Here is a 27,948-nt window from a genome sequence, read left to right as displayed (position 1 = left end):
GGGACAGTACCTGCGGGCGGCGCTCCCGAGCAGCGCTGGGCAGAGGGCACCGGCGGTCCCCGCGTGGGTTTTGGTCCAGCTCCCGCTGCCAGTGCTGCCGCTGGGCACCCGTGGGCGAGCCAAGCCCTGACACTCACTCCCACAGACACGCGTGTGCGCACGCTCCCCTCTTTTAGGGCCGGTATCGTGCTTCCCTCCTTGGCAGTGCACCGGCGGAGCCAGGAGCAGAGACCCTGCTCCCGTTTAAAGAGCGAAAATACAGCTCGCCTGCGCGTTTCTCCAGGGTGAACAAGTAGCTCCCCACAATTAATAATAAATAAATAAATAAATAGGGGAGAAACCGGTGCATGAAGTGATGAGAAAGTGGCACTGCTCTAACGAGATCTGGGGAAAGGCTCCGTGCAAACCGGGCCACGGTTCCCGTCCCGAAATACGGAAAGCCGCAAGCAGCTGTGCGCATCCGGAGAGCTCCTGCTCGGTACCACGCGTCCTGCATCCTAGCAGAGCCCTTTCCGTCCCTCTGGGGCTGCTGCAAAGGGCACGGACCAGTTGCGCCGGACTCTCCGAGCATCCCACGCAGGGCTTCGCAGGCACGGAGGAGCGGGCCGAGGGGAACTACCGAAATCCCCTCGTTTCCCATGGCCACGGGCATACCCGTCGTGATGCGCTGCTTCGCACAAGGAAAGCTTTCAGCCGCCGGGGCCGCAGCACAGCAGCCTGGGCTGAAGGGAATTTCCAGCAGCGGCTGACTCTGCCTCGGGCTTACCGATCTGCACAACGAACCTAAACGCTCTCTGAGAAGATTACCGACAGGAGCCCGCCTGTGCGCTCACCTCCGGGAGCAACGTTAGGAACAGGGCGCAGAGCCTGGAGCCGCAGCCGGACAACAGGAGGCGCTGCGGCTTTGCGCAACGCCCTGCCCGGCATGGCACGGCCCGGCACGGCCCAGCCCGGCCCGGCACGGTCAGCCAGGAGCGGGACCCGGTGCCCCCTGCGCCTCGGGGGCGGTCCCGGCCAAACGGCCCCGCGTTTTGTACCGGCATCCGAGGAGCGTGCCGCCTGTGGGGTTCGTGCCTGCTCTTTTTCCAGGTACGGAGCGAGCCCTGCGTGGGCTGTCCGGCGGCCCGGCGGGTGTTGCTCCCGCGGGGCTGTGCCCTGGGAAGCGGGGCAGCACCGCCCCGAGGTCACACGGAGAGGAGGCACCGCCGGCGGGGCACTGGGGCTGCTGAACCCCTCCCAGCCTCGCCGGAGGCGGCTGTTCTTCTGGGAGGCTCCCGAGCAGACCTAAGCACCGAATTGAACGAGTCACCACGGAAGGGGCTCTGTGTTCAGGTGTATAGACTGTTCCCACTGGAGAAAGAGGGAGGGTGCACACATAAAGACCGCAATTTTAGTATCTCTTAGATTTTCCTCTAGGTTTTGCTCCAATTTCCAATTGTGTACGCTGACCACTTGGAAAAGTAGGGTTTTAACTCAGTACTTTTATCTTTTTCATTTTATTTCCTTCAAGACACATTTTCATTCCCTATTCTTGTCTGCTGATTCCAGAGTTCTGTTTGTTTCAAGGATTTGACTTAATTCTGTTGCCAGATTTAAAGAAAAAAGGACGAGGAGAGAAAGAACAAAGAAAGGGATAACAGAAAACGCATTTAGAGGACAAGTTAAAACATATTTCTCGAGGCGGAGATAACCTGTATCTCGTCATTTTAATCCCTGGTTCCTCTATATAAGAAACTTTTTTTAAAAAAATCGTGATTGTGAAGGTGGCATTTTCGCAGATCACTGGAGGATAAATCAGTGTGGAAGCAACTGCGATCTTGCTGCACAATAAACATGCAAGGAAGAAATTCGGACGCAGCTGTGTATTTTAGTTTGTGTGATATGATAAGCCAAAGTTTTTCAAAATCCCAATAAATTTTATTTCCCTTCCAAATTTCTATTCCCGGGATAGTTGGGAATGGGGGGAAGTTGTTTATTTGGTTGGTTGGTTGATTTTGTAGGTGGGGAGTATTTATTATTTTCATTTCTGGATTTATTTATTTATTTGCTATCAGGTGAAAAAAGTAACTGGGTGGGAAAAAGCTCAAGAAGAGAAACCCAATAAAAGTCTCTGGTCATGACATAAGCTTGAAGAGCCGGCCAGGGCAGGAACAGAACAAGGGTATGTTAGATCCGTCTTCAAAGACAGAGCGATTCCCTACATCCATATTTTAAGGAGCTTTGTCCAACGTCGATTTGTTTTATCGCTGTTGCCCCTTTTTGCCCTTCAGCCCACGCAGATTCCTCCTCCTCTCTTCCTTGTGAGAAATAAAGGTAAGGAGCAAGAAGTTGGTAAGGGGATAGCCGCTACTTCTAATTGCTGCTCCTGGGTGCCTGGCACCAGACAAGGCTTCCCAAGTAGCCTTCTGGCCTGGAGGCTTTCCACGGTAAAGACAGTAAACGGTTCCAGTGACTCACCTGATGTTTGCCAAGTGGAGGTTAACCTCGGTGGATCCGCATTCAAGGCTCTGTCCGCATGCACTGGGTGTCTGTAGTGTTGTGTCTCTGCGCCGTGACTCACAGGGTTTCTAAATGCAAGACACCAAGAAAGAAACACCATCACCATCACCGCAGCCTTAGGGCGGCAGCCCCGTTTGAAGGGCTGCCGGTATCCCACGGGGGGCTCCGGGCAGCCCAAAGTGGGGGGGGGTCCGAGGCTCCGAGCAACCCACGGGGGGCTCTGAGGCGCTGCTGGCCATCCGCAGCGCAGAGCGGGGGGCGCCGCGGCAGGGGCGGGGGGCGCAGAGGCACCTGCGCCGTGCTGAGCTTTGAATGGGGGGGGGGGGGGGGCGGGAGCTGGGGGAGCGTGTTTGACTGCGGGGCTCGGGACTTTGGAGCACGTCCCGACCATCGAGTTAGAGGAACATCTACCGGACTTTAGTAAATACTGCCTCTAATCTCGGGGGTTTAAGGCTGGATGGCCTTTTGCATTCTATTCAAACAGAGGGGGCTGCCCTTCCCTTATCTGCCTCGTTTCAGTTCCAGCGATCCCTCCTAGCATTTGTCCTGTCCATCTGAAAGGGGTGGGTTCCTCCCCCCCTTTCCTACTCTCTTCCCCCTCTCCCACCTCCGTCTCTTCTTCTTTTCCCGCAAGCTTAAACCAATTACGCTGCTTTGCAAATAAAGTGCCGCCCCGGGGGGAGTTGCAGGCGAGGGGAACTGCCTTGTTTGCAGGTGCATCTCCGGCTTTGTAGGTGCGAACGCCTTTGTGCGGCGGACAAATGGGGAGAGGAGGAGGAGGAGGTGGGTACTTCTGCGACGTAAGATCCACATCAGCTCAACTCCACTCACATCCCAGCCGGCACTTCCTCACTTTCTCAACTGTCTCGCCCCACACCGCTCCCTGCCTCCTTTTTGGCTTGTTATAGAGGAGATTTGAGCACCCCCCGCCTCTCCTGGGAGCTGGCTTCCTGCTAGGTCGGGCTTTCGGGCTCTTTTCCTGCTGCCCGTCGCTCGCTTGCAAGAGGGCTGGATGGTTACACCGGGCAGGTTGGCTCCATAATGTTAGGGACTGTGAAAATGGAAGGGCATGAAACCAGCGACTGGAACAGCTACTACGCCGACACTCAGGAGGTGAGTAAATCCTAGGCTCTGGCTCCGCTGCTGCCCCTCTGCGAGGGAGAGGGGGGTCGGAGGGAGGGCCGGGGGTCTGGAGGGGGGCAGCGGCCGCACTCCAGCTTTGCACTCCAGCTCCTGCCAGCGCAAACGTGCCTCCCCCCTCCAGCGCTGAAACTGGCCAGGCTTCCCTGAGGAAATCCACCCGGCCTGGAGGCGCTTGAGGGAGAACCGGGGAGGCTGCGAGCTCTCCGGGGGGGCCGGAGGCAGCCCTTGAGCTCCCCCGAAAGGCTCGATCTCTGCTCCGGGCGGGCACAAAAGCGCCCCGAAAACTCCGGGCTCGGGGCAGGGACTCGCCGCGCTGCCGGCCCCCGGCATATGGCAGCGGCGGGGAGCGGGGCGCGCCCCGGGGCGCGGGCAGCGCCTTCCCCCCGCGGGGCCCGGAGCCCCCCGCTGGGGTCCTCACCTGGTAAAGCCGGGAGAAAAAAAATAAAGGAAAAAACAAGGAAAAGAAGGAAGAAATAAATAATTAAATAGCCGTTTGTTCGTACTTTGCAAGACGGCTCGCCTGCGGTGTGCGCTGCTGCCGCGGGCCGGCTGGCGGCGCTGCGGAGAGAGGGCCCCGGCTCCCAGCACCGGGAGGGGGCCCCGGGCCCCGGCCCCCAGCACCGGCCCCGGCCCGGCCGTCCCGGCCTGGCCCGGCCACCCCCAGCTGGCCCGCGGCGTCCCGGGAGGCGGCCCCGGCCCCCGGCTGTTTTCCAGCGCGGTGCAAGAGAAGGGGAGCAGCGGCCCAAACGCGGCCGGGGAGTGGGCCACGGAAGCGCCCCCGGGTACAGCCCAGCCTTGCGGGGGCCCTGGTTTTACACCGTGCCGGTGCGGCTCTGCCCGGGTCCTCGGGAGAAGCCAGCGCTCGGCAGCACCGCCAGAAACCCCCCCGGATCGCTGGCCGGGCAGGAGCCGTTTTAAGGAAGTGTGGTAGCAAACCAGGCACCTAGGTGTGCGCGCACAGGCATTGCATCAGCATACCCGGACACACGGCTGCACAGTCCCCACGCCTCGTCCCTGCACCCCGAGGCTCGCACCCAGTACCCATAGGGCCACGCGGGCACACGCAGATACGTGTCACCCTGCTGGCACCTTGTTTAATAGAGGGAAGCCGGCTAAGGGCAAATAAGGGTCATCCTAATTATGTGTCGTTTCCACAGTCATTTATCCTCGCCATGCTCATTATCCACGAACATAAAGTTAAGCGACCTTCCCTTTTGCTATTTTTTGGCCTCGATCTTTTCTCCTCCCGTGCTATTTAATTTGAATCACTACACGGATGCAAGGTGGGAAACCCATCCGCGCTGTATCCTCACCAATAATTACCGTGATCCTCTAAATTAAAACCACATTTATAAAGCTCGTGGAATTTGTAGTGAATAACAGCGAATTTTACAGTGGCATTTAACCGCCGCTGAACATCCTTCCCTTAACCGTATTGCCTTTGTTCGAGGGAAACTGGGAATACATCTTGCAACGTCTTTCTCCCTCCTGTTCATCAGCTGCCGTACTGGAAAGCACATTTCCAGGCTCGAAGGTTCTGCATTTTGGAAGAGTTGTGTTCAGTGGTAGGGCTCTACAATTTTTGCACGTTGGGCGATTGTAGAAAATCACAGGCAGGGAAAGCTCAGACTTTTTATACTATGGGGAAGTTGCGTTGTGTTTTTGAGGTTTTGTTTTTTTTTAAACTTTCTAGACTGACTTTTTAGCAAATGCGTTCAAAGAGGAAGCACGCTTTACCTTTCCGTAGGTGAAATGTGCAGAAGTGAGCTGCCGATTTTTTTTAAATATTTTTATTTTTATTTAATTTGTGACAAGATGCTGTCACACCTAGTGTAGCGATTTAAATCAGTGCGGGGGGAGAGATGCGCGAGGTTATTCTGAGAAAGGGCAGGCAGATGGATCTCTCCTTGGCACGGCCGCCGTACCCCCGTCAGCTTCAGTAATCGTATGGCTTTAAACGCTCTGCTAACCCGACGGACCCCAAAATTAACAGGACCTCGGGGAAGAAGGGGAGGCGAGCTCCTCTCGGGGCAGGCAGAGCCGCAGCGTGCGGGGCACGGAGCTGCCCCGGGCGGGCCGCGGTCGGCACTACCCGGCCGAGGCTCGGCGGGCCGGGAAAACGGCGGCGTGTGCCCGTGCGTATTTATTTATAGGCACGCCTAAATATGAATTGGCCTTTTCATACCGCCAGCGGCCTTTCGCGGGGAGCCGGGGCAGCGCTCCCGCGGTGCCGGGTGGCGGCGGGGGCGGGCGGGCGGGATCCGGCCCCGGCGGACCGGGGGCTGCGGGGGCTGCCCCCCCTCTCCCTCCTAACCCCCTCTCTCTGTCTGGCTGCCCTAGGCCTATTCCTCGGTGCCCGTGAGCAACATGAACTCGGGGCTGGGCTCCATGAACACCATGAACACCTACATGACCATGAACACCATGACGACCAGCGGCAACATGACCTCCGGCTCCTTCAACATGTCCTACGCCAACACGGGGCTGGGGGCCGGGCTGAGCCCCGGCGCCGTGGCCGGGATGCCGGCGGGCTCGGCGGGGCCGGTGAACGGCATGCCGGCCGGCGTGGCCGCCATGGGCACGGCGCTGAGCCCCGGCGGCATCAACGCCATGTCGGCCCAACCTGCCCCCATGAACGGCCTGAGCCCCTACGGCAGCATGAACCCCTGCATGAGTCCAATGGCCTACACGCAGTCCAACCTGGGCAGGACGCGGGACGCCAAGACGTTCAAGCGGAGCTACCCCCACGCCAAGCCGCCCTACTCCTACATCTCCCTCATCACCATGGCCATCCAGCAGGCGCCCAGCAAGATGCTGACGCTGAGCGAGATCTACCAGTGGATCATGGACCTCTTCCCCTACTACCGGCAGAACCAGCAGCGCTGGCAGAACAGCATCCGCCACTCGCTCTCCTTCAACGACTGCTTCGTCAAGGTGGCCCGCTCCCCCGACAAGCCCGGCAAGGGCTCCTACTGGACCCTGCACCCCGACTCCGGCAACATGTTTGAGAACGGCTGCTACCTCCGCCGGCAAAAGCGCTTCAAGTGCGAGAAACCGGCGAACAGCAAAGCCCCCCAGGAGGGCAGGAAAGATCAGGCCGGGGCCTCCAGCTCCAGCTCCAACTCCCCCCTGCACAGAGGCCACAGCAAAGCGGCGCAGCTGGACACCGCCACCTCCCTCTCCAGCTCCAACCCGTCCACCAGCCCCCCGTCCATGGACCACAGCGGATCGAGCACGGAGCTAAAGACCTCGGCCTCGGCCGCCTCCTCCACCATCAGCTCCGTCCCCGCCTTGGCCTCCGTCCCGCACCCCCCTCACTCCTTAGCCCACGAACCCCAGCTCCACCTCAAAGGGGATCCCCACTACTCCTTCAACCACCCCTTTTCCATCAACAACCTCATGTCCTCCTCGGAGCAGCAGCACAAGCTGGACTTCAAAGCCTACGAGCAGGCGCTGCAATATTCCTCCTACGGGGCCGGCATCCCCGGCGGGCTGCCCCTGGGCAGCGCCTCCATGGCGGGCCGGAGCAGCATCGAGCCCTCGGCCCTGGAGCCCTCCTACTACCAAGGTGTGTATTCCAGACCCGTGCTAAACACCTCGTAGCTCCGCACCCCGCGCCCCGCTCCCCTCCGGGTTTCCCCCCCACGTTCCCTCGAGCTGCGACCCCCCGAGGTGTTCCCGCACGCTGCGTGCACAGGACTGTTACTTTCTGGTTGTCTCCCGACGCGTCGTGTGCTGTTATTATCCAACACGACCTCCTGCAAAGCCGGCCGCCTTCCTATTGTACATACCTCCCCTCGCCCCCCCGCCCCCCGGCCTCGGTCCCCCGAGATCCCCGTAGCCTTTGCAGGGTGTTATTAAAAAGAAGAAAAAAAAATGTTGAGCTTGTAAACTACTTGTTTGTGCTTTCCGCCCCCTCATCGCCCCCTTCTGTGCTCTGTAATCTCATGTAAGTTTACAGGTATGTGGCAATACTTTAACAATACGGAGATGAAGAAGAGAGTAGATGTTTAAGGCTTTTTTTAATTAAAAAGGCTTTGAAGGACAATACTGCTGTGAAGTAGCAAAACACTAAGAGAATCTCTAAGCAACAAGAGGACTATTTACTTTCTCGGATCATCCTTTTGATACTTGCAAAATAAACCTTCGGCTAGTACAACCCGCATACACCCAGATGCTGCGGGCCGGATCCTGCACTCCCGAGGGGACCAACTGGAGCTTTGGAGTGCAGGATACGACCCTTATTTTTTTTTTCCAAGTGTTACCTGTCTTGGGATGTAATATAAAGTTACAAGAGGTCACAGCCAGTTGGATATTTTTTTTCTTCCCATCTGTTACTGAAGATTCTCATTCATCAGGAACTCTCGTCAACATGTGGATGACATGCTTATTTAATTTCAGTGTCTCTTCATTGTGTACCAGCTAGGGCTATGTACGTAAAACAAGGTTATTTCCCCCCCTCCCCCAGGAAACGCTGACTTTTAAACGAAAGCAAAAGAGGAAAAGAGGAGAGCTCGTTCTGTCCTTCCTTTTCCGACTTGTTTAATAAATTCCACACCCATTTTTTTTTGTGGCCGTTTAATTATCGCCATCGTTAGCTTGTTTCATCCAGTGTTAATGCACTTTCCACAGTTTTACACGGTGTTAGCATAGCCAGACGGGTTTTATTATTATTCCTGTTCGCTGTCTCAATGTTCTTAATTTATTGCATGGTTTATATTTTTTTCTTTCTTTACAGCTGGAAATTGCTTTAAATGACAGTAAAAAGAATTACAAGTGAATTTAAGAAATTTTGTTAATTTTATAAATGTGATTGTAATTGAAAAAAATATTTTGATTTAAAACGATAACTGAGAATTTAACTCGTGAAGTATGTTTTTGATCATTTGCAGTTAAGGACTTTAAATAAATCAAACGTTAACAAGGAACGACTTCTGCTAATTTCTTTCCAAATTTCTGGGGCGGGGGCCGGACGGCGGAGCCAGATGCGATAAAAGCAAAGGGAGCCCTGAAGGGGGGCTGCGAAGAGGAGCGGTTTGCACAGCGGAGCTGGCGCGGAGAGCCCGGCAGGGCGGCTGCGGGAGGACGGGGCCAGCGCTGCGCGGGGCGCGCAGGTTGCGCCGTCGTGCGCGGTTTTTTTTTTTTTTTTTTTTTTTTTATCGCGGGGCGATGTGCGTGCGGGCAGCGCTGCCTTTTTTCTTTTAGTTTCTTTCTCTTCCCGAGGAGGCCGGGGTGAGACGCCCCTTCCCCGGGAAGGGAAGGCCGAGGGTCCTACCTCCGAGCCCTGACACCGCTAAGGGCGGCTGGCAAGCGCTGCTCCCCTGCAAGAGGCATCGTCCGGAGGAGTTTAAACGGGAACAGATTTCACCGCGCTCAGCCCCCTTCGTGCAAGACGGCCGGATAAAAGGACCGTGTAATTCTCGTAATTAGCACATAATTGCCCCCCTGACGGGTTAGGGACAGCGGCGACAAACTAAATTTAAGGGTGGGAGAAAAAAGAAAAAGAAAAACCAAGCCAACCTCCTAGAAATCTTGCAAACTAACCAAAAATTCTTCCAACGTTGCTACCCAGAGGACAAAAAAAAAAAAAAAAAAAAAGTGAAAAAATATTTTGGAGCCCCTCTGCCGTGGGGGCTCACCTTCGGTGTGGGTGGCAGGAACGAGGACACGGCGCTGCCTGAGAGCCGGCTCCGGCATTTTGTGGCGTGGGGGCACTCGATCGGAGGAGACATGGATCGAGGACCCCGTTGCGGGTGGGTCCGACAGTGTGGGGGGGAACAGGAGCTTTTGCCAGAACTTCCGGGCTCAGCCCCTTCGCCCGCTGCCTTTTGTGAGCCACCCAACAGCACCAAATTCCCCGAAGCCAGGGACAGCTCCAGGTAGCTCAGCACCAAGTCCAGGCAGGTGGATGCTATTTAAAGTCCCACTTTTTCTGCCAAAAGGAGCTTCGTGCGAAATCAAGGCAGGATGAAGCCCGTTTTCAGCAGGACTTCGCTTGTCTCCCACAGACCAGCCTATAGAGAATATGCCACTTCAGAGCGGAGACATTGATTTAATGCCTTGGGCTTGTACACAGAAAATATCAATCGACCGCCAGCGATAAGGCAGCAGGGCTCACATATCAGCTGAGGAGCACAGACCGTGTGTAATGGAAATATTCGGGGCGTGGGCAGTAAAAGGGTTTAAGCGGACCAACGCGGCTCCAAACCTCTCAGAGATAAGGAGCGGAGCCTGTCACGGATACAGCGTGTGCCCCGCCGCCACCCAGGCCATATTCTTTTTTTTCCTTGGTGCGGGCGCACGGTGGCCGAGGCAGGCAGTGACCCCCTGACATAGCAGGGGTGCGGATCGCGGCAAAAAGCAGGGTGTAGAGTAAGAGTTAGAAGTCAACGGGGGGAAAGAAACGTCCCCTGCTTTCCGCCCCGCTCCAAGCTGCCCGGCCTTAATCCCGTGCTCACGAAGACTCCGGTGCAAAACCAGGCTGCAAGTGGGCTCCATAGGAAAGAAAGAGAATCCCCCCCGCCCCATAATGTTCAGAGGGGAGCTTACGAGCGTCTCCTTCCAGCCGGACGGGTGGCTCCGCCCGGGGGGGAGCAGCCGGGGGCTGCGGGGTTTTTTGCCTTGCCAGAGCTCAGCCCCAGGCCACCGGCAAAGCAGGGAGCCGGCGGGCTGCAGCCTTCGGCCGCCGCCGCAATTTATAGGGGAACTTCGCCTTTTCCTGCCCGGCAATTATCTCCAACCGGCCACGTGCGAGGGAGCGAAAACGGCTCATTTAGCGTCATTAAAGCCAAGCGGGGAGCCGGTCGGGGCGGAGGGGGATCTCTCCGTGAAGACTCCGGAGGATCTGGGCGCCGATGGAGCCCCCGGGTTGGGCAGGGGCCGGCAGCGCCGGGGGAGGCGGGCGGCGGGAGGGGGCCCCGGCTCCGGGCACCTCCGCACGGCCCCTGCTCTCCGCAGGTGGGGAGAGTCGATGGGATAAAAACAGCCCCCGGCACCCAAAATCGGGAAGGGGGGGAGAAAACCACGAGTGCCTCCCGGCTCATTTTAGGGGTCTGGATGGACAGCCCCGGCAGCTACATCGGCAAACGATGGCAGGGTGCGTGGTTATTGGAAGGAATTGATTTAAAATTTGCGGGACGGGAAGAGGAGGAAAAATATTTCCCGGGCAGTTTTTTCCGCAGAAACTAAGTCAATAAAAAGGAGGTCGTAAAAGAACGGCGCAGGAAAACACTCCAGTCTTTGGCGTAGCTTCAGATGTTGTTTCGAGTTGTGGAGCAGATACTGAATACTTGAATGGTACTGGTCCGTCAGCACAAACCAGAAATAAAGGAATTCCCTTGCTGTAACTCCAACTAGAGCGATTGGCTTTCTTTTAATTTTACAGCGATATTGTAGATAAAACGCTTGAGTGAGATAATAACGCACCTTGTATTATTTCTTCTCCGCTGTGATAAAACGGGATCTAGGCGGATGTGTGTGCCTGGACGTGTTTAATCACTCTAAAAAAAATGTTTTAAAAGAGACACTTAATAAATATACACTTCTCGTGTGCATTCAGGGCGATCATTTTAATTCGTGAAGAAGCAAATTATCCTCGCATAAACATGGGATGAAAAGTTCTCTCGGGAGGTGTATAGATGCATATATTGTATATATTAACATATATATAATTAATATGTATTTGTTTCCAGGGGAGACAAGTGGAAATATACACGACACACAATGACCAGGCGAAAATCACATCACAATAGTGCACAGAGAGTGACTGAGGTAAGGAATGTAGACGTAAGTCCTCGCAACACTCCCACGCTGCAATAGTGGGTTAGGAAATACAGGATAATGGGTAATAGCTAAAATAAAAAATGAAATTAGTTTGATTATTTAAATGTCAGGGGCTGCATTGTAAAAAGGGTCATTTTTTCTCTTAATGCAAATCTGGGTTTTTTGGCTACCAGCAAATGCAGAGTAATAGCTACAAAATAATAATAGAATGTGCATTTTCTGCGATTTGCAGGTCTTTTCAGCGGGAGAAAAAAAAAATAGGGAAGAGTGGAAAATGGGAGGCGATAAGAAGAAAACCTGCCTTTGTTCTCTCTGGTTATTTTCTACTAATTATTCTGCCCATTGTGACAAAGTAGCAGTTAAGGATAGATTAGTGTAAATAACCTCGCATTTCACTCCCGAACCGCGCAACTTTCTGGCCCAAGCCTTGCCATGGTGTTTGTGTTTCTCCCCTTCACCTCAAACAGAAACTCATTGAGATTTCAGATCTTTGAACTTTGGACAGATCAAACTGCCAGCGCTCACCTTTGTCTCCACTCATTAGGATTTAAAACATATGTGGCCTCATGACGGGATCCATTTGTCTCTATGAGGGGAAAAAAAATGCAGTCTCCTCTCTTCCCCCCACCCCAAAACTCCTACATTTAGCTGAATTCATTGAAACGATCATTTCCCGGAATGGCGCCTCTGCTGTGGGAGCACTGCTCGGATGGGTTTTGCCCAGCCGGGTTGTTTTAGGCTCCTCGCCGGTTTCCGTCGTTATTTTGTCACTCCCGATTTATTATTGGCAATCTAATTTTCCTATCAAAGGCTCCTACACCTGCTCGTTATTCCGAGAGGGAGCTACCGGGAGAATGGGGAAATTATTATTATTACTATTATTACTATTATTATTATTATTACTATTATTATTATTATTATTATTACTATTATTATTATTATTACTATTATTTCTGCCCAGGGCGCTCCTTGGACGCCCCCGCGGCCGGGGCAGCTCCAGGGCGTCGCGGGGGCGGCACCGGGGCGGGCGGCAGCGGGCCCGGGCCCGGTGGGCTCTGGGGGCCGGGTGCGGAGCACGGGGAGCCCCTGCCACCCCCCCGGCCCCTCCTGCCCCTCATGGGCCCCTCCTGCCCGGCTGCGGAGCCCCGTCGGGTGGGGACAGCCGGCGGCACATGCCCACCTGTGGTCCAGCCCATCGTGGGGCTGCGACCCTCGTCCTTCGCCTTCACCCGGTGCCGGAGGGGGGTGGGGTGGAGAACGGGGGCTTCTAGGGGGTTGGCATCCCCGGCCGGGCACGCTTCAGGAGGCTGCATTTCAGCTTGCGGCCACCTCTCGGCAGCGAAAGTGTGCCAGGGTCGTCCGTGGGGAAGATCATCCTGATCAACCAGGGCGGGGGCACTCGGGGTGCCGGGTGCCGTCGAGGCTCGGGGGGCTGCGGGGGGACCCCACGCTCCGCACGGGGCTCTCCCCGCACCCCCAGCCGGGGCTGGGATCCGCCGCACGGAGCCGGGGCTGGTCCGCTGGCAACAGCCATCCCCACGGCAAACACCGCCTTTGTGCCCTCTGCTTCTAAGTGCTCCCCGGTGAATCATCTACATTTGCGATCTACTGCGCAGCAGCTGAAATATATTTTCCCCTTTATTCTTTTTTTTTTTTTTTTTTTTTCCCCGAGCCTGCCCGGCAGGTTGCTAACACACATTTCCTCCGGTTATGACTGGCGGAAAATGTAAACATGTTGGTGACCAGGAGGTGGGCCTCATTCTGAAAACCGGGATCTCTCCATAGTGACTCTCAGTAATGACCTCTTTAGCATAATAAAGCCCCCGGGGCGGGGAATCTTTGAACCGCGGGGCAGGAGATTGGAATAAGAGCATGTCTGAACTTATTCAAATGTATGCAACAAGTTTTCCAGTTCTGGGGTTATCTGATGTGACCAACAGACGTTTTCCCTCTGCCTTTTTTCCTTGCCTGGCTGCTTTATCTAAGGAAGACTTTACAAACTTCAGGTATGTCATGAAGTTGTCCGAAACGGCAAGGGAGAAGAAATAAAGCAACAAAACCGAGTCTCGGCTCCACGTTTAGCAGAAACAAATAAATAAAATAAGAGAAAGACTCCTGCTTGGGAAGAGGGGATGCCCTCGCCTCCAGACACACGTGCAGCAGCCCTAGCATCGCGCCCCAGCCCCCGGGAGCCCCGGCAGTAGGGCCGGGGGCAGGCAGCGGAGGGAAGCCCCCAGCCCGTCCCAGACCCCCCGGGTCCCCTCCCGGCCGGGAGCCGTGCAGCACCTCCTCGAGTCTCCCTTGAAAACACCCCCATGGGGGCATCGGGGTCCGGAGGAAGGGGGAGGAAAGAGCCGCTAGCCGGAGCACAGCTCCCCCCACCCCGCCCCCCAGGCAATTGTTCCCTTGAGCCCCTATTAATGCGGGACATATGTTATCCACAGGCAGTAGGCAGCGGTAAGGCTTCGCCATCTAACTTGTTGCTCAACTTACGAGGCGGTTCTCATCTTCTCATCAAAAGCCGCCGGTCTTTCTTCAGCCGTATGGACAAAAATGTGAACAACAATGCCCGCCTCCCTTCACTTCAAAAGCTGCCATCGCGGAGGCTACCCAGAGAATTTTCTCTCTGCCTTTCATTCCCGGTTTGAAAAAAGGCACTACAGGGCCAAGGCGCTCCTAATACTCTTTGATGGGGATTGAATTCATTATCTCCAATAACACAATTGTGCTTGGCCAACGAAAAGAGCAAAGTAATACTCATCTAGAATTAGAGAGCGGGGCTCAGAAGAAAGGGAGCGGGAGGGTGAGGGGGGTGGGGGCATTTCAAAGGGAAAGGGGGGGGGATGAGAAAACACCTATATCGAAAATCGGCTTGGAAGGAGGGGGTCCCCAGCAGTTTAAATTACAGAAATGTATTAAGTGGTGCATTGTACGGATCAAGGCACGTTGGTGGTCCGACTGCGCATTCCTCCCTCGGCTGGCCGAGTGGACACCGGCCGGGTTAGAGGTTCCTGACATTTCCCTCGCCGGGCCGGCCGAGCCCCTCTGGCCGCCCCCTTCCCGGCTCTACCTGCCCTGCCTCGGCCCCGAGCCCGTCCCTGTGCCGGCGGGGCTGCGGGAGGGCTGCGGGGGGGGTCCCCGCCTGGGGCCGCCGGCCCTCGGCCGGCTGCAGCCGAGGCACCTGCTGCGGTCCCCGCCTGCTCGCAGGCACCGGAGGGACTTTCTGAGCAGGGCTCGGGGAGGGGGCTCCAGCCCCAAACACGCCCCGGCACGGCTTAGGGCGACGGGCGGGCCAGCAAAGCCGGCGGGGGTCGGCGCCCCCGGGGCTCATCCCGGGCTACCGCCGGCCCCGGTCTCGTCGGGGGAGGGCAAGGGATGGCCGAGTGAATGAATGAATGAATGAAGGAGCGAGCGAGTGAATGAATGAACGGAGCGAATGAATGAAGAAGGCGCACGTAAATAAATAAATAATCGGGATAGAAAACCCACCCGATTGGAAAACCGCTGTGTTAATATGAGAGATTAAAATATTTGCCTGTTTGGCTTCCAGCGTAAATGTTTTCTATCGGATGTTAACCAAACAGGCTAATTTTCAAAGCCAAGCAAAACACCCCGAGGAGCGCTTAAAGGCATTGCACGTGGGGCGGGAGGCTGCGGGGCCTTGTGCGTGTCACACGCGGGTGCGGGCGGTGAGATGGGCTCGAGGTGCGACCTCCGCCTCTCGCATCTCTCTGCACGCCGGCGACACGCAGCCTTCCCACCGAGGAACCCATCCGCCTTTTCAAACTTCCCGGTGACTGCTGCGCGTCCCCCAAAGGGGACGAAGCCAATGCCCATCGGCTTCGGTGGGAGTCTTGCCCGAGTGAGGGACACTTGGCCAAAGGGGGAGAAAGAAGGAGAGAGAGATATCATCTCTTCCATCCCCGTGGGGATTTCCTCATGTGCAATAATGCTGACCCTGTCGCCTTTCCTTTCACAAGACAAAGATGACCTTGACAGAACTGGTTTATGTGGATCCACACTCCTCCTTTTAAACACTCCCTGGGCAGGGGGTAGATTTTTTCTTTCTTTCTTTCTTTTTTTTTTTTTTCCTAATGAGTGTGGGCCGAGATTGCAGTGGCCACAGCAGAGTCCGAGGTTCAAGGATATCAGGATATTTCCCACTACGTGAAGTGCTTTGGGGTTTTATTTTTATTTGAGGGGCATGTGTGTTTATTAGTTTAAGAAATTTTTAAAAAAGAAAAATCGAGAATAATGTGGATATTCCCAGGGAAAACAGCAGCAAAATGCCTTGTTTTCTGCAGAACTAGGAGCAAACCTCACTTTCTGCTGAGGTCTCTTTAGACAAAGCATACACGTTAACTGGCTAACTAAGCATTTTACTGTTTGTAGTTTACCTCCCTGTGCATAATGACTCCTCCAAAGTATAGATTAAATGACCACATACTTCAAGAATTACCTTTTACAAGTCATTTTACCTTAACGATCAATGCGCCATTTATGCTTTTACACAATAGACTTTAATTGTTACAAGGGAGCTCTTTAGTCTACGAGAAATAATTTGTTTTGTGCTGTAGCACAAACAGGGGATTAGGAGTTCAGGTAAGGAATAAGCAGCAGCAACAACTTAATTCCTAGGCAACAAAGATCCTGCTTTCGCGCCAGACTTCTTTCTAGTAAAAAGCAGGACAGGGCACCATCTCCAGCTCGCTGGACCAGTCAGACATTAGGTAGCCTGCATTTCTTCCGTTTTAAATCAGTTCAGGGCTTCCCGCCCTTCATCCCTCCCAGGGCCAAAAGTTGCATGTAATACTATGCAGTGCTAAACAAAAATAAACAGAAGAGATTCGCCAAATTAAACACAATTCCCTCTTTTTTTTTTTAAATGTATTTTTAAAAATGTATTTAACACATAGGTTGAAGTAAGGTCTGTAGATTTATTTTTTACCTATCACGGCTGTATTTTCCGTGAAACAGATGCAGAGGCGATTGGATTTAAAATATCATAAATATCACTTTCATTTGGATTGTTCGCTTTTTTTTTTTTTTCTTTTTTTTCCCCTCGCAATCTATCAGGCATAGAAAATGGAAAAAGCAGCCAGGTTTAGGACGGAGCCCCCTTCCATGTGGTGCTGGCAGAGCATCACGATGCATCACCAATCCGCGGGGCGGCAAAGGGGGCTGCGAGGGGACACCCCCCCCCCTTATTTCTGAGCTTCTGCGGGAATTTCGGCGGAGGGGAAGCCGCGGGAAACCTTTCCCCTTTGGAAACAAGCCCAGCGAGGTGCGGACCCCAAACTCCGACCCGCGGGCTTCGCGGGCTTCAGCCTGCCCTGAAACCATGGCGGCGGGCGCCTGTCAAATTTGGCCTCAAGTCCAGGGCCCTGGGGGGGGGTCCCGAGGGTCCCCACGGCCGCCCTGGGAAGGGGTCGCAGTGGGGGTCGCCCCGGCGAAAAGGGGAAACCCTTTCTGCCTCATCCCTATTGGCGCCCTTTGGCAATAGCGAAGGTGGGACTGGCTGGGACCGTGCTCTCCCAGGCTGAAGAAGAGAGCAAACGCCCAAGCACAGAAAGTCAGGGACATGCAGGTTGATGCAGGGAAACCCGTTTTGTATGCCTGTGCGAGTGCAAGCCGTTTGGGAACCCAGATGGGTGGCAGAGACAGCCGAGAAAGAGCCGGCTGCTGCGTGGGAGCGGTGTCCGACTGCTCCTCCTCCCCCCCCGAAAGCGTCCTTTATCTGCTCCTGCTTTGCGCACGAAGCCAGCTGAGATCCGGACACCCCCAGGCAAAGCGAAGAGGTGCTTCGGGATGCCGAGGGGCGGCTCCGCGCTCTGGCTCCGCTGCTGCCCCGGCCGCAGGGCCGGGGAGCCGGTGGGCAGCTCCCAGGCACCGACCGCGGCTTCCCCCCGCTGCAGAGCGTGTTGCAACCCATGTGTTACCGGAATGTAATAAGTAAATAAGACCTAATTAAATAAGAGCAATTCCAAGTGCCTCTAGGAGGTGCACAGCACTTGGCAGGATGGGACGGCGAGAGCCGGGCAGCATTTTTTTAACGCTGGTTTGGACGGTTACAGCTCAGAAAAAGTGTACGTCTCCAGTCTCATCTGGATGCTATGAAGATACGTTTCTTTCACTAAAAATGAGCAAGGGAAACGATGTTTTTCACATATTGTCTGATAATGACAGCTCTTCACACAGTAGTTCTGAACTTTTTAGCAAATACTTCTTCACCTGGGAGACCGGGACTTTCAGTCTGCCCTACTGGCAGATTAGACAACACCTTTATGTCTCGGATAACACTCAAGACTTTAATATGCATTAATATGCTTTCTAAGGCATAATTGCGTTCCCACTATAAATATTGCCGCCATTCTAGAAATACAGGAATAGAATAAAAGCCTCAGTGTGTATTAGTCAGGAAAGACATTCGTGGAAATGAGTCGTTCCTTTTCAAATTCTTTATTTGGGAGGAAGCAAGGTCACTGTACTTAACCAGGTGGATTCTTTAAGCCAGGGCAGTCTAAGAACCATCAATGTATACATTTGGGATCGAATACTTCTCAACAGCCTGGTACTCCGGGCTGCAGCAAACACAGAGCACGTGTCGATGCAGTGGAGAAGTGCAACAGTCCTCCTCCCACGGCGGTGCCCACGCTGTTAGTAGGGGACAGAATAGAAGAGGGAAAACCAAAGAGAAACCATTATACTTAAAATGAATGAAAAGGAAAAAAAAATCTCGTTCTCATTTTTTCTCCTGTATGTATCAATAACGCCTTTCAATACTGAGCGGCAAACCACAGCTAAAACCCTCTGAAAACAGTCAGTACACAGACACACGAAGACACAGAGCTCTTTAATTTACGGAAGTCGCAGGCTCGAGCTCTCCTCATCTGCAAGGACCTGTGCTCCATAGGCTTTGCGGTTTGGCACATGCATCACGCCTGAGCCAGCACGAACACAGCAGGAGACGTGAAAAATCAGAGATCTAGGTGGAAAAAAAAAAGAGTATACAAAATAATACAATAACACCGGTTTAAGTTACAAAATGTTTTCTGGGTTGCTAAACATCAGGGCACCTCGCGGCAGGAAGGAAAGCTCTTTGCGGGGTGCTTTTGAGGAAGAAGGTACGGGAACAGGGCTGTGGGGAGGGGGGGGGGGCGCGGTCTGTGGGGCTCCCCGGGATTCCCCCCTCCGTCCCCGCTTCCCTCCCTCCTCCTTCCTGCAGGCGCGCACCAGCCCGTGATGGGGCTGCCATTGGCGGCAGAGGCACTGGGGGTGCCGGGGATGTGGCACAACTTGCCAACCTGCCACTGTGCTGTAGTCCTGCCCACCCCCTGCGCCCTTCTGGCTCCTTAAAGCCAGGGCTGAGCCCCCCCGCCCCGACAGCCCCGGCTGCTGAGTCAGCGCCGGGTAGCGGCCGGAGGGATTTCCTCCTCCTCCTCCTCCTCCTCCCGCCGCCAGCCAAGCCGCTCCGGAGGCTCTGCTTTTCCCCGGAGACCCCCGCACTTGGGAGCTGCAGCTGCCCAGGGGTGTACCTCGGTACCTCCCAGCCTGCCCGTAGGATCTGGGCACTCGTTTCTTTTAGCACGAGTAACCGTTCTTCTCATCAGCGGCGTTCTTAAAACAAACAAACAAGAATTAAAAAAACAACGCGTCTAAAGCTGGCTTCGATATACGCCAGTGCCCCCCCCCCCCCGTAGTAACCGCGAGATGAAGGCACCTCCACGCCAAGGGGTTTGCAGCGTGTGTGAAAATGCCAGCCCCGCCGAGGGTGGATGTGAAATCTGATCTTGCCTCGGGTTCAACCGAAAGACCGAAATGATTCATGCTTGACCGTGTCTCCTTGATATTTCTTATTTATTTTTTTTCCTGCTTCCTCCCTCCTGTCTCCCGGTGCACGCTCCTTCTAAGGGGTCCTTCAAACACTCGAGGAGAGTAGGAACAATGCTATATGCAGTATTTCCTTGAAGGGTTTTATTGCAGTCCATCTGAAACAAAAACAAACAGCATTTCGCAAAACTTTTCTTTGAAAGAAAAGCAGCCGGCGGTTGTTAAAAGAGGGGAGGATACATGGCAAGTTATTCGTGCATTTAATAGCATCCTCTCTTTCCTTGTGAGCTGCACTAAATTTGGTCTTTATTTCGAGCAGCAATCATGAACGTCTGATTCCCGCCTTCAGTTTTAAGATGTTTGCTCCCTAGATGATGGACATTTTATTTTATTTTTTTTGCTGGCAGGGTGACACCACCCACTGCCCTCCACCAGGTGTGTGCCACGTCTGCCTGCAGGTGAAGGGAGACAGTGCTTAGCAAAAAGGGCAACATAAGGCTCACATAAACCCTTGAGAAGTGGTAAGAGCGGAGCATGAGGGACGTGGGGATGGGAATAATGAGCAACGAGTGCCTGGAGGAAGCAGGATGTGGAAGGGAGGGATATAAAGCAGAAGGTGAACAGAGGCAGGTGGGCCAAGTAGTTACCAGTCAGGAGAAATTGAGGGAGGCTGGGAGTGGGAGAGGACTGCAGGGAGCAGATGGCTGATGGGAGCCAGGGGACAGCATAAAGGTGGACCGCACCTGGAGCAGCTGTCTGCCTGTTCTAGGAAGCAAAAAGTAATGGGAAGGCAATACACTGGCTGTTCCTCCCATCCAGACAACAGGAGACATGCAGTGGAAGTCCGCCTCTGAACAGCAAACAAGGAAGCTTGCTGTTTTATGTGTGTGTTTAAGGGTGAATTTTGACCCTGAGCTGACGTCATGCAAATCAAGGGTTGGCTGCTTCTCTCTAAAGGAGAAAGAAATCCAAGGAATCGGGATAAAATGAAGAGTTACTAATGGTTAAAATTAGTACACCTGCTTCAGGGTGTAGGGAGAGGCTGGCTCAGGGCTTCTGAAGCCTCTGTCCCCTTTGCCAGCAGCCAGGGCTAAGAGGGCTGCTTGCTCACCCTGCTCCTCACTAGGCCCTTTCTAAGCCAGTCCCTGCTACTGCACTGCACAGTCTAAGGACTAGCAAGATAGGATCGTTAGGTGTTTCTTGCTATTGTAGTGTCACCTTGTCTCCAAGCTGGTTTTAAAGCATGTAAGAGCATGTGGAGCCTACTACTGCAAAAGTTACAAAGCTATAAGCAATAGAGACGCAGGTTAGATAAGGGGCTGGCTGGGTGGAGCTGGTGAACAATGCACGAAAGTGCTTTTCTTTCACCGATCTTGGTTCAAATTAAGGTTAAATTCCAAGGGGAGTAAATTTTTTTTTCTCTCTCTCTCTCCACCTCTCTCTCTCTCTCCAGGAAGAGATTTTAAAGGGCATCATTTTCAGTAAAAAAAAAAAAAATCACAAAGAAAGATACATGTTAATACAAATGTAGCATTCCACAGAGCGGAGCTCAGAGCAGTGGTGTCGCACCCACAACTTTTATTCAGCCGAGGCAAGATCAGTAGTTTCAGCACCTGGCAGGAGCAGGGTTGATCCTGCTGTCAAGAACCGGCTATAGAAAAGCAGGACTTATACAAGCCACAGGGTCTATACAGAAAAAATGCTGATATACAGGAGTGGGAGAAGGGATTATGAAAATAATACACGGAGTTCAAGTAATTTTTACTAAAATGACAATGTTCTTTTTATGGCATGAAAATCTGAAGGCAAATTAAAATCTTATCTATGCATGCATATAACAGAAGGAAATGGAATATGAATTTGCTATTAAATCTACAAATTTAGGTGCTGTCTTGAAAGGAAAGAGCAACAAGGCTTCCACATGGCCCTCTCAGACCTGTTTTTGTTGAAGAAAAAAAGAAAAACTTGGATCAGCTTCTTCACAAAGCAAACTTCATGGAATTTGTTTTGTAACCTGTCCATCACTAATTTTCTGCTTTAGTGTCGATGTTCCAGGGCACTGTAAGGAAGCGTGATGCATTCTGTGTCCTTCTACAGTCTGAAAAGAGAAATGCAGTTTCTCTTGTGATAAGAGCTCCCCAAAGAGCAGGGGCAAAGGTGGCACACATTTAATGCTGGCTTTTCTTTGGTATGACAAGAGCTCTTGAAAAAATCAAAGGGGAAATCTGTGGTCTTGATCCCCTGATGCAGTAAGAGTTTGCTGCAGGGGGGGTTCGTGGCTTTCAGAGGAGCCCCGGGACCCCTGCCCGCACACTGCTCCAAGCAGAGGGGTGCAGCCAGCTCCACCGTGCTCAGAGCCATTTGTCCGCCCTGGGACTGCTTTTGTCTGCTAAGAAATACGAGACCTTTAAATGTGTCACATGCCAGTATGTGCTACCATCCCTCCCCTCAGTAATAAGACTTATCGGCCACATGTGCAGTACATACTGCAGAAACAAACTCTTTTCTGAGCTTTCTCTCTTTTTCCTGATCAAAATCAAATATTATGCTCACATCACTAAAGTGAGTGTTCTTAATATTGACCTTCAGTAGCTTCTTGTTACCACAAGAAGGCTGCAGCATAGACTGAAGAAGTGAATACTTCATGTATCTTACATAGCTTTGCAGCCCCCAAGGTAGCAGTGTCAGGTGTATTTTGATCAACGTGTTAATGTTCCTAACAATACTTTGGTCAAAAATTCTTGCCTCTTCCTGCTAGTCATCTAGATAACTTTTCTTTCAATTGCTGCAGAGCACACAGCTCCGATATCATTGCTTATTCAAACAGTATTCATTTAGGGTCCATCAGTGGCATAACTGATGTTAGTGCCATCCACTACTGATCGACCTGAAAGCTCAGTTACGACCCAGCAGCTGGATACCCCTCTGGTCGTGATGGAGTACTGCTGTCAGCTATGGCAAAACTCGAGTGAATTCAAGGTATGGCCTCATATTTTGTGAAGGGTCTGTCTGGGACAGTGAGTTCTCCGTGCTGGCATTCAGCTCTGCAGTTCTGTTCCCGTGACACCCCTGAGTCCTATTTTTGACCTCGTCTCTCCTAACCATCAGCAGGGACATGTTTCTCCCTCCCTTTCATGGCCAGTGCAGTATCACCATGACAATGAGTGGCTGTCATCCCTCACTGCCAGCCCTGCCTGCCTCTGGGAGCAGCTCCCTGTCATGCTGGTGCCACCAGCAGCTTCGCCCCCTGCCCATCAGACCTGCCCCCGACACCACTTCTTTCCATTCGCATTCCACTAACCTCCTCTACCCAGCCACTATTCTTGCCATCCTTTGACTTAGCTCAAGTTACAGTGTAATTAAAATCACCATGGAACACAACTAAACCAACAAGATTGACTGCACAATCACTTTTTTTTTTTTTTTTTTCCCCATAGCAGCCTTACTAGACATCTTCCTTGCTTCAGCTTTTGTGACTTTCAGATGGCTATGACAGGCAGCTATTTCTTTCCATTACTGGGACCATTCATGGTCCAGCAATAAAAATAAAGGATACAGGAATCAGCATTCATGAAGCATAGCTTACTAAAATGAGACTTCCACATCTATTTTATCATCTTTTGTTCAGCTTACTCTTGCATTATTGTTTTGTACGTCGGATCAGTTTCTGTCTGGTCTCTCCCACATCCTGAAAATGTTAAAGGAAGAATGGACCACAAATACATGTCTCTGAATGGCTCTCTAGCTCTACTTTTATTCTTGCTCAGGTTGTTCCTTCTCATTGTAGTGCTCTCTTTCCATCCTCTCTCAGAAGTTGATTTTTTTTTTCTCACTTAGGTGCCAACTTATTCCTGCTGTATTTCAACCCCCTCTTTTTCTCCTTTCCCATGTTCTTGTCCTTTCCTTTGTAATCCCTCTCCCCTCTTCCTTTATTCTGCCACCACACCCTGCTCATCCTTCAGTCCCTGCGCTCCTTTCTTCTCTTTTTTTTTCCCTCTTTATCTCCCTCCAACCTCACTTTTATTGAGGTAATTTATTTTGACTCCAGATACAATCTGCTGTCTGAATTGAAGGCAGGTTCCTTTAACACCATGGAGACAAGGTCATGCAACTGACTCGAGGATGCAGAGCATGCTTACAGGGTGGGAGACTGCATCACTGGGTGGACATGCTGGGTATCCCACCAAGCACGAGGTCCTGGGTGGTGCTGTGCCTTAGCAAATGAGCATGGTCCTTGGGATCAGGAGAAGGACAGGGAGAGATCAGCTTCATACAGAGCATGTCTGAGACCAGGAAAGCAGTAGTGTCCAATTCAAGTATCCCCACACCCAAGAATCAGTAAGGATTCCAGAATGCCTTCTTGTCTGAGCAATACCTGGTAGGTGATATCAGAAGCTCCCCTTGCTCAGTTTATCCAACAAAAGGCTAATGGTAGTCTATTAATGGTCTCCAGTTGTCAAAACGGGGAAGGATTTGGGAGAGTAAATCACTCTTTAACTCCACAGAAAAAAGAAGAGTAATGAGATCTTCTGGTCTGGAGATGACAGAAGAGAAAGACAGTCTAGAAAACAAGTTCAATAACAGCAGTGGGTTCTCCACGCTCTCTAGTCAGGGATCTGTAATTCCCCTCATGTGTGCAGTTCCATGTGAAGACCTGGGACCAGCTTTAAGGGAAGCTACTCTGTAACAGACCAAGGTGTGATGGAATTAATGCCAGCCTGGTTGGCATCCAGCTTTACCAGGGTGAGTTCAACGGAAAAGCAACAGTATATTGAGGAGGAGACGGAGCTTTCCATGGGTTTTTTACCTGTTGAGCCACTCTATCAGTGTTTTCCACCTTTACAAAAAGCAATAGCTGTTCAAGCCAAGGCAATCTTTTTCTTTGTGCTGAACTATACCATATGCACGTATTATAATCACTATAAACCGACCTGTTAGCTAGCTAGACACATGTTGTATATGAATCACTTAGGTAGAAGAGTAACTAAATAGGAACCAAAGACATAATTTACAGGTTTGGCAGGCTGGGGGCGGGGTGGGGTGGAAGGCGGGAACAGGACATGCCTATGACAGGTGGTGGTATATCTCCTACACATCCTGGGTCAAGAGGGTAATATGTGGTTCAGCCTGCCAGACCTTGGCTCACTTTACTACTAGTGGAGAGCAATAGTCACAACAGCCAGTTAGGCACCTGCAGCAGGTGGTTTGAGAAGAGCCCTAAGAAGATAAAATGCCAACAGCAGTGAAAAAAAAGAAATCAGACATTTAATGAGATAACAGATAGCAGCTCACCTGATAACGAATGGTTGGCTCCACAGGAAATGAGTCTGTGCAAGGGTGGTGAGGTTCTGTATGAAACTCTTTGTGACATGCAATATTAGTCATTCGCAGATCAAATCTCAATGACTGGAAATTTACAAGAATAATGCTATTACTGAAAATCAGGGAAGATAGCTACAACAGGCAGTTGTGGCTTAGCTGTATAGGAATGTTGAGAACGGTCCTGTGGGATTTCACAAAAATACACTGATGAAAGCATATTTTCTTTAGGCACAGGCAGTTCAGATTTATAAGAGTCTTACTCTAGTGGCTGTTAGAGCTCTTGGGAAATAAAGTTATCATGAGCAGACAAGCAAAATATGGAGGGAGCAGGGCATTTAGCTGCTTGAAAAGCAATTGAGCTGAGTTTCTCCATTACGTGATCAAAGCAGAGCAAAACTGTGAAGCTTTCTGGCCTCTACTCCAGTCATGTGATGGCAGCCACTACTGTATTCAGATGTTTGATGCTGTATTTCTGCAGATGAGAGCCCTGCCTGTCCCTCTCCACAGATATCCCTGCACACTGGCAGCACAATCCTTAGTCAAGTCTCTGCTTAACACAGAGAACAGCCTGAGTTTACACATCTTTGCTCTCCTCCTGCACTTCAAGCTATCAGGAGGGGAGCAAACTCTCATCCAAAAGTACCATACCTGTATGCAGCTAGTCCCATATGCAATGCCTTCGGGTCAGGATGGAGAACTACTCTTTTGGACAGAAGAAGCTGTGGCTTTGCAAGACAGAGTGTAATTGTTAGAAATGTTGTGAAGAAGAGCTGTGCATGGCCAGAGGTGGCATTTCACATGCACATGAGCCACAGTAAGATTTTACATCTGGACACACAATGCCTGCACCAGTAGAGATGTTAAGAAAACCTTCAGTCTAGTTTAGTCAATTCCGATCAGGTCCAGTGTGAAGACATCCAACACGCAATCAAATATATATTTAGCCTTTTATTTTACCAAGCTATGGGAGAAAGTACTATTATTATTATTTTTAAACAGGTGCTGAGATTTCTTGATGAAAACCTTAAAAGGTCTCAATATTTACTATTTTGATATGATTACTTTTATGCCATATTTATACCAAAACAGCCTTAGTTGATAGGACAATGCCATTTCTATTACTCAACCTGTGGGAAGCAAAGGGGACACTGCCAATTGTACATATTGGTTATACAGTGACCAAACCAGCTAAACGTTAATTAGGAATGTTGTCTTATTCAAAATTTAGAACCAAAGTAGCTTGCCCTATCAAACAAGAATATAGTGGAAAAAAAATGAACAAAACCAAATTTCAACACATTTTCTAGCCTTATGCTCTCACATCAACTTTAGCCTTAGCGAGACACCTACATTCAGAGATTTTAAAAGCTCTGCTGTGCTTTGACTTCCACTTCTTTGGTTATGCAAAGCAAAGTATTTCTGTCACTCAGTGACAATCATTATTTTTTTAATCTGAAGCAGACTAAGCTTCCACACTTGTGCATTTTTTTTTCCCCAAAATTCCTTTCTGCTGTTCTGCTCAAACTGTAATTTCTATCTTTCACTTTTCCTTTTTGCTGTTCTGCTCAAACTGTAATTTCTATCTTTCACTTTTCCTTTTTGCTGCTTTAGCACCAATAGGGCAGTCCCAGTGTCCTGATTTGTGTCTTCCTTGCCTGACAGGAAGAAGAATCCAAGCTGAAGCTATGGTTTACTTACATCTTTCTCAGTTTGCTGACTGGATCATACATTGAGAATTCATAACTCTAGGTCCAAAATGCATGATGTGGTATTTTGGAGCCCCACACGTCCTGTGACATGGATATGGAACCCTACATTTTTGGACTGTGTGCGAGGCTAGTGTCCTCTCTAGTAAGAATACAGTTAAGTGGTAGATTTGTTTTGCCATACTGGAGGTCATAGCTTGAAGCGTTTCATTTGTGCACCTCCATTTTAAAACAAGTTTATATAACAAATGCCATAGCAGATCACATTCCAAGTCTTTATCTATTCTTGCATCTCCCTCTCTTGCTTAACTGTACCACTGACGTTTGGCAACCTTAATTTGTAATATTGATGTTCTCCCTGCATTAGTAGAGTGCTAGGGGTGAGAAATATTTTTTCTCTACGTAAAGTGGAAGAAACATAGCTGATAATTTTATAGAGTATATTAGGGCAGTAAATGGGAGCGATATGAGTGCTATGAGCATGTGTTGATGGAGACTTCCTACTGTTTGTTATTCAATTTCTAGTCTAGTATACTTCTACAGAGGCTGCATCTGAGTTAAGTATGTTCTCTGAATAATCTAAATATCCAGGTGAAGAAAGTAGTTAACTTTTTGAAACTGACTTTCACGTGGAGATATTTGAAATCTTGCTTAGATTTCCAGTTAGACATCAATATCCTCATTTCTCATAGACTGATATTTGTAAGCAGTTTACCTATTTGATCACAAAGAACTTATGAAATAGCGGCACAATAGTGAAAGCCAAACACAAATGAACAAAGGTCCTGAGGCTCCAAACAACGAATTAGAGTAGTGTCAAAGTAGTTTTTCATTTTTGCATCTTGAGCTCCCTTCCCTTCCCTTCCCTTCCCTTCCCTTCCCTTCCCTTCCCTTCCCTTCCCTTCCCTTCCCTTCCCTTCCCTTCCCTTCCCTTCCCTTCCCTTCCCTTCCCTTCCCTTCCCTTCCCTTCCCTTCCCTTCCCTTCCCTTCCCTTCCCTTCCCTTCCCTTCCCTTCCCTTCCCTTCCCTTCCCTTCCCTTCCCTTCCCTTCCCTTCCCTTCCCTTCCCTTCCCTTCCCTCCCCTCCCCTCCCCTCCCCTCCCCTCCCTTTCCCTTCCCTTCCCTTCTAATAATTATTTTATCAAAAATATACCATAGTTTCCACCCTTTGAATTCTATGGGAAAGCATTACATTTGTCAATTTTATGTGAAATGCAGTGCGCACATTCATGTATGAGTGTTAATCATTGTAAATTCATGTAATGTATTCTGCAAGGTTTATCAGGTGTGACCAATTCTACCAGGTATGTTGCTGCTTTACCATATGATAATGGATCTGCTTCTACCACATTCAGAAGCTGTTCAAATACCTAGGAGCTCCTGTGAATGTGGCAGTATTTGGACCTTTGGCCCAAGGTAACCATGGAGGAAACATGCCAAACGCCTCCTGATGACAGCTTCTCAGAAAGGGGTGTGACCCTTCGCAGTCGGCTGTTGACTGGGCAACACACCAAAGCATGTGCACAATTGTAGTGGTGTGTTCCAGTATTTGTTGATCTGGTGGGATTTAAACAAAACGTAGTGGTTTCAATTTATACATTCTCACTTTTTGAAGTTTCAGTCAAAGTTTCAGTCAAGTTTCAGGTCAAAACCTACAGGAAAATCAAA

General features: G+C 51.3%; 3 protein-coding genes and 1 long non-coding RNA gene across 20 annotated transcripts in view; 2 read left to right on the top strand and 2 right to left on the bottom strand.

Annotated features, from left to right (window-relative positions):
* Nucleotides 1-3,244, bottom strand: part of TTC6 (tetratricopeptide repeat domain 6) — a 71,964-nt gene extending 68,720 nt beyond the window's left edge. For 7 of the 13 annotated variants that reach the window (XR_014584882.1, XM_083837753.1, XM_083837758.1 and 4 more), the window contains exons 1-3: nt 3,107-3,244; nt 2,458-2,567; nt 834-2,293 (exon numbers count right to left, since the gene is read on the bottom strand). The gene's annotated coding sequence lies outside the window, so the exon portion shown is untranslated. The other 6 variants (XM_083837751.1, XM_083837754.1, XM_083837752.1 and 3 more) reach the window with 6 other exon arrangements.
* A 7-nt stretch (nt 3,245-3,251) lies between these two features.
* Nucleotides 3,252-8,570, top strand: FOXA1 (forkhead box A1). The gene is made up of 2 exons (XM_083837780.1): nt 3,252-3,612; nt 5,983-8,570. Exons 1-2 carry the CDS (start codon nt 3,541-3,543, stop codon nt 7,243-7,245), a joined length of 1,335 nt encoding a protein of 444 aa, XP_083693906.1. The 5' UTR covers nt 3,252-3,540; the 3' UTR covers nt 7,246-8,570.
* A 133-nt stretch (nt 8,571-8,703) lies between these two features.
* Nucleotides 8,704-27,948, top strand: part of LOC310900198 (uncharacterized protein) — a 61,740-nt gene continuing 42,495 nt past the window's right edge. Inside the window, exons 1-3 of one of the 3 annotated variants that reach the window (XM_083837798.1) lie at nt 8,704-10,599; nt 11,334-11,412; nt 13,411-15,669. In XM_083837798.1, coding sequence (XP_083693924.1) covers nt 10,172-10,599; nt 11,334-11,412; nt 13,411-13,473 — 570 coding nt within the window. In that variant the 5' untranslated portion in view covers nt 8,704-10,171 and the 3' untranslated portion in view covers nt 13,474-15,669. Of the gene's footprint in view, nt 10,739-11,333; nt 11,413-13,410; nt 15,670-27,948 lie in introns of those variants that run through there. The other 2 variants (XM_083837799.1, XM_083837797.1) reach the window with 2 other exon arrangements.
* Nucleotides 17,868-27,181, bottom strand: LOC310900200. Of its 3 annotated transcripts, none has more exons than XR_014584902.1 (5): nt 19,758-27,181; nt 19,145-19,412; nt 18,960-19,041; nt 18,287-18,409; nt 17,868-18,078 (listed from the first exon to the last, which is right to left on the bottom strand). It is a non-coding gene; the product is annotated as an uncharacterized lncRNA (long non-coding RNA). The 3 variants fall into 3 exon arrangements; XR_014584903.1 differs by having other exon boundaries at nt 19,998-27,181; XR_014584901.1 differs by having other exon boundaries at nt 19,145-27,181.

Source organism: Anser anser (genome assembly GCF_964211835.1).
Source record: "Anser anser genome assembly, chromosome: 5".
Taxonomy (NCBI): Eukaryota; Metazoa; Chordata; class Aves; order Anseriformes; family Anatidae; genus Anser; species Anser anser.
The sequence above is the reverse complement of the archived record's forward strand: the minus strand, read 5'-3'. Positions and strand labels throughout refer to the sequence as shown.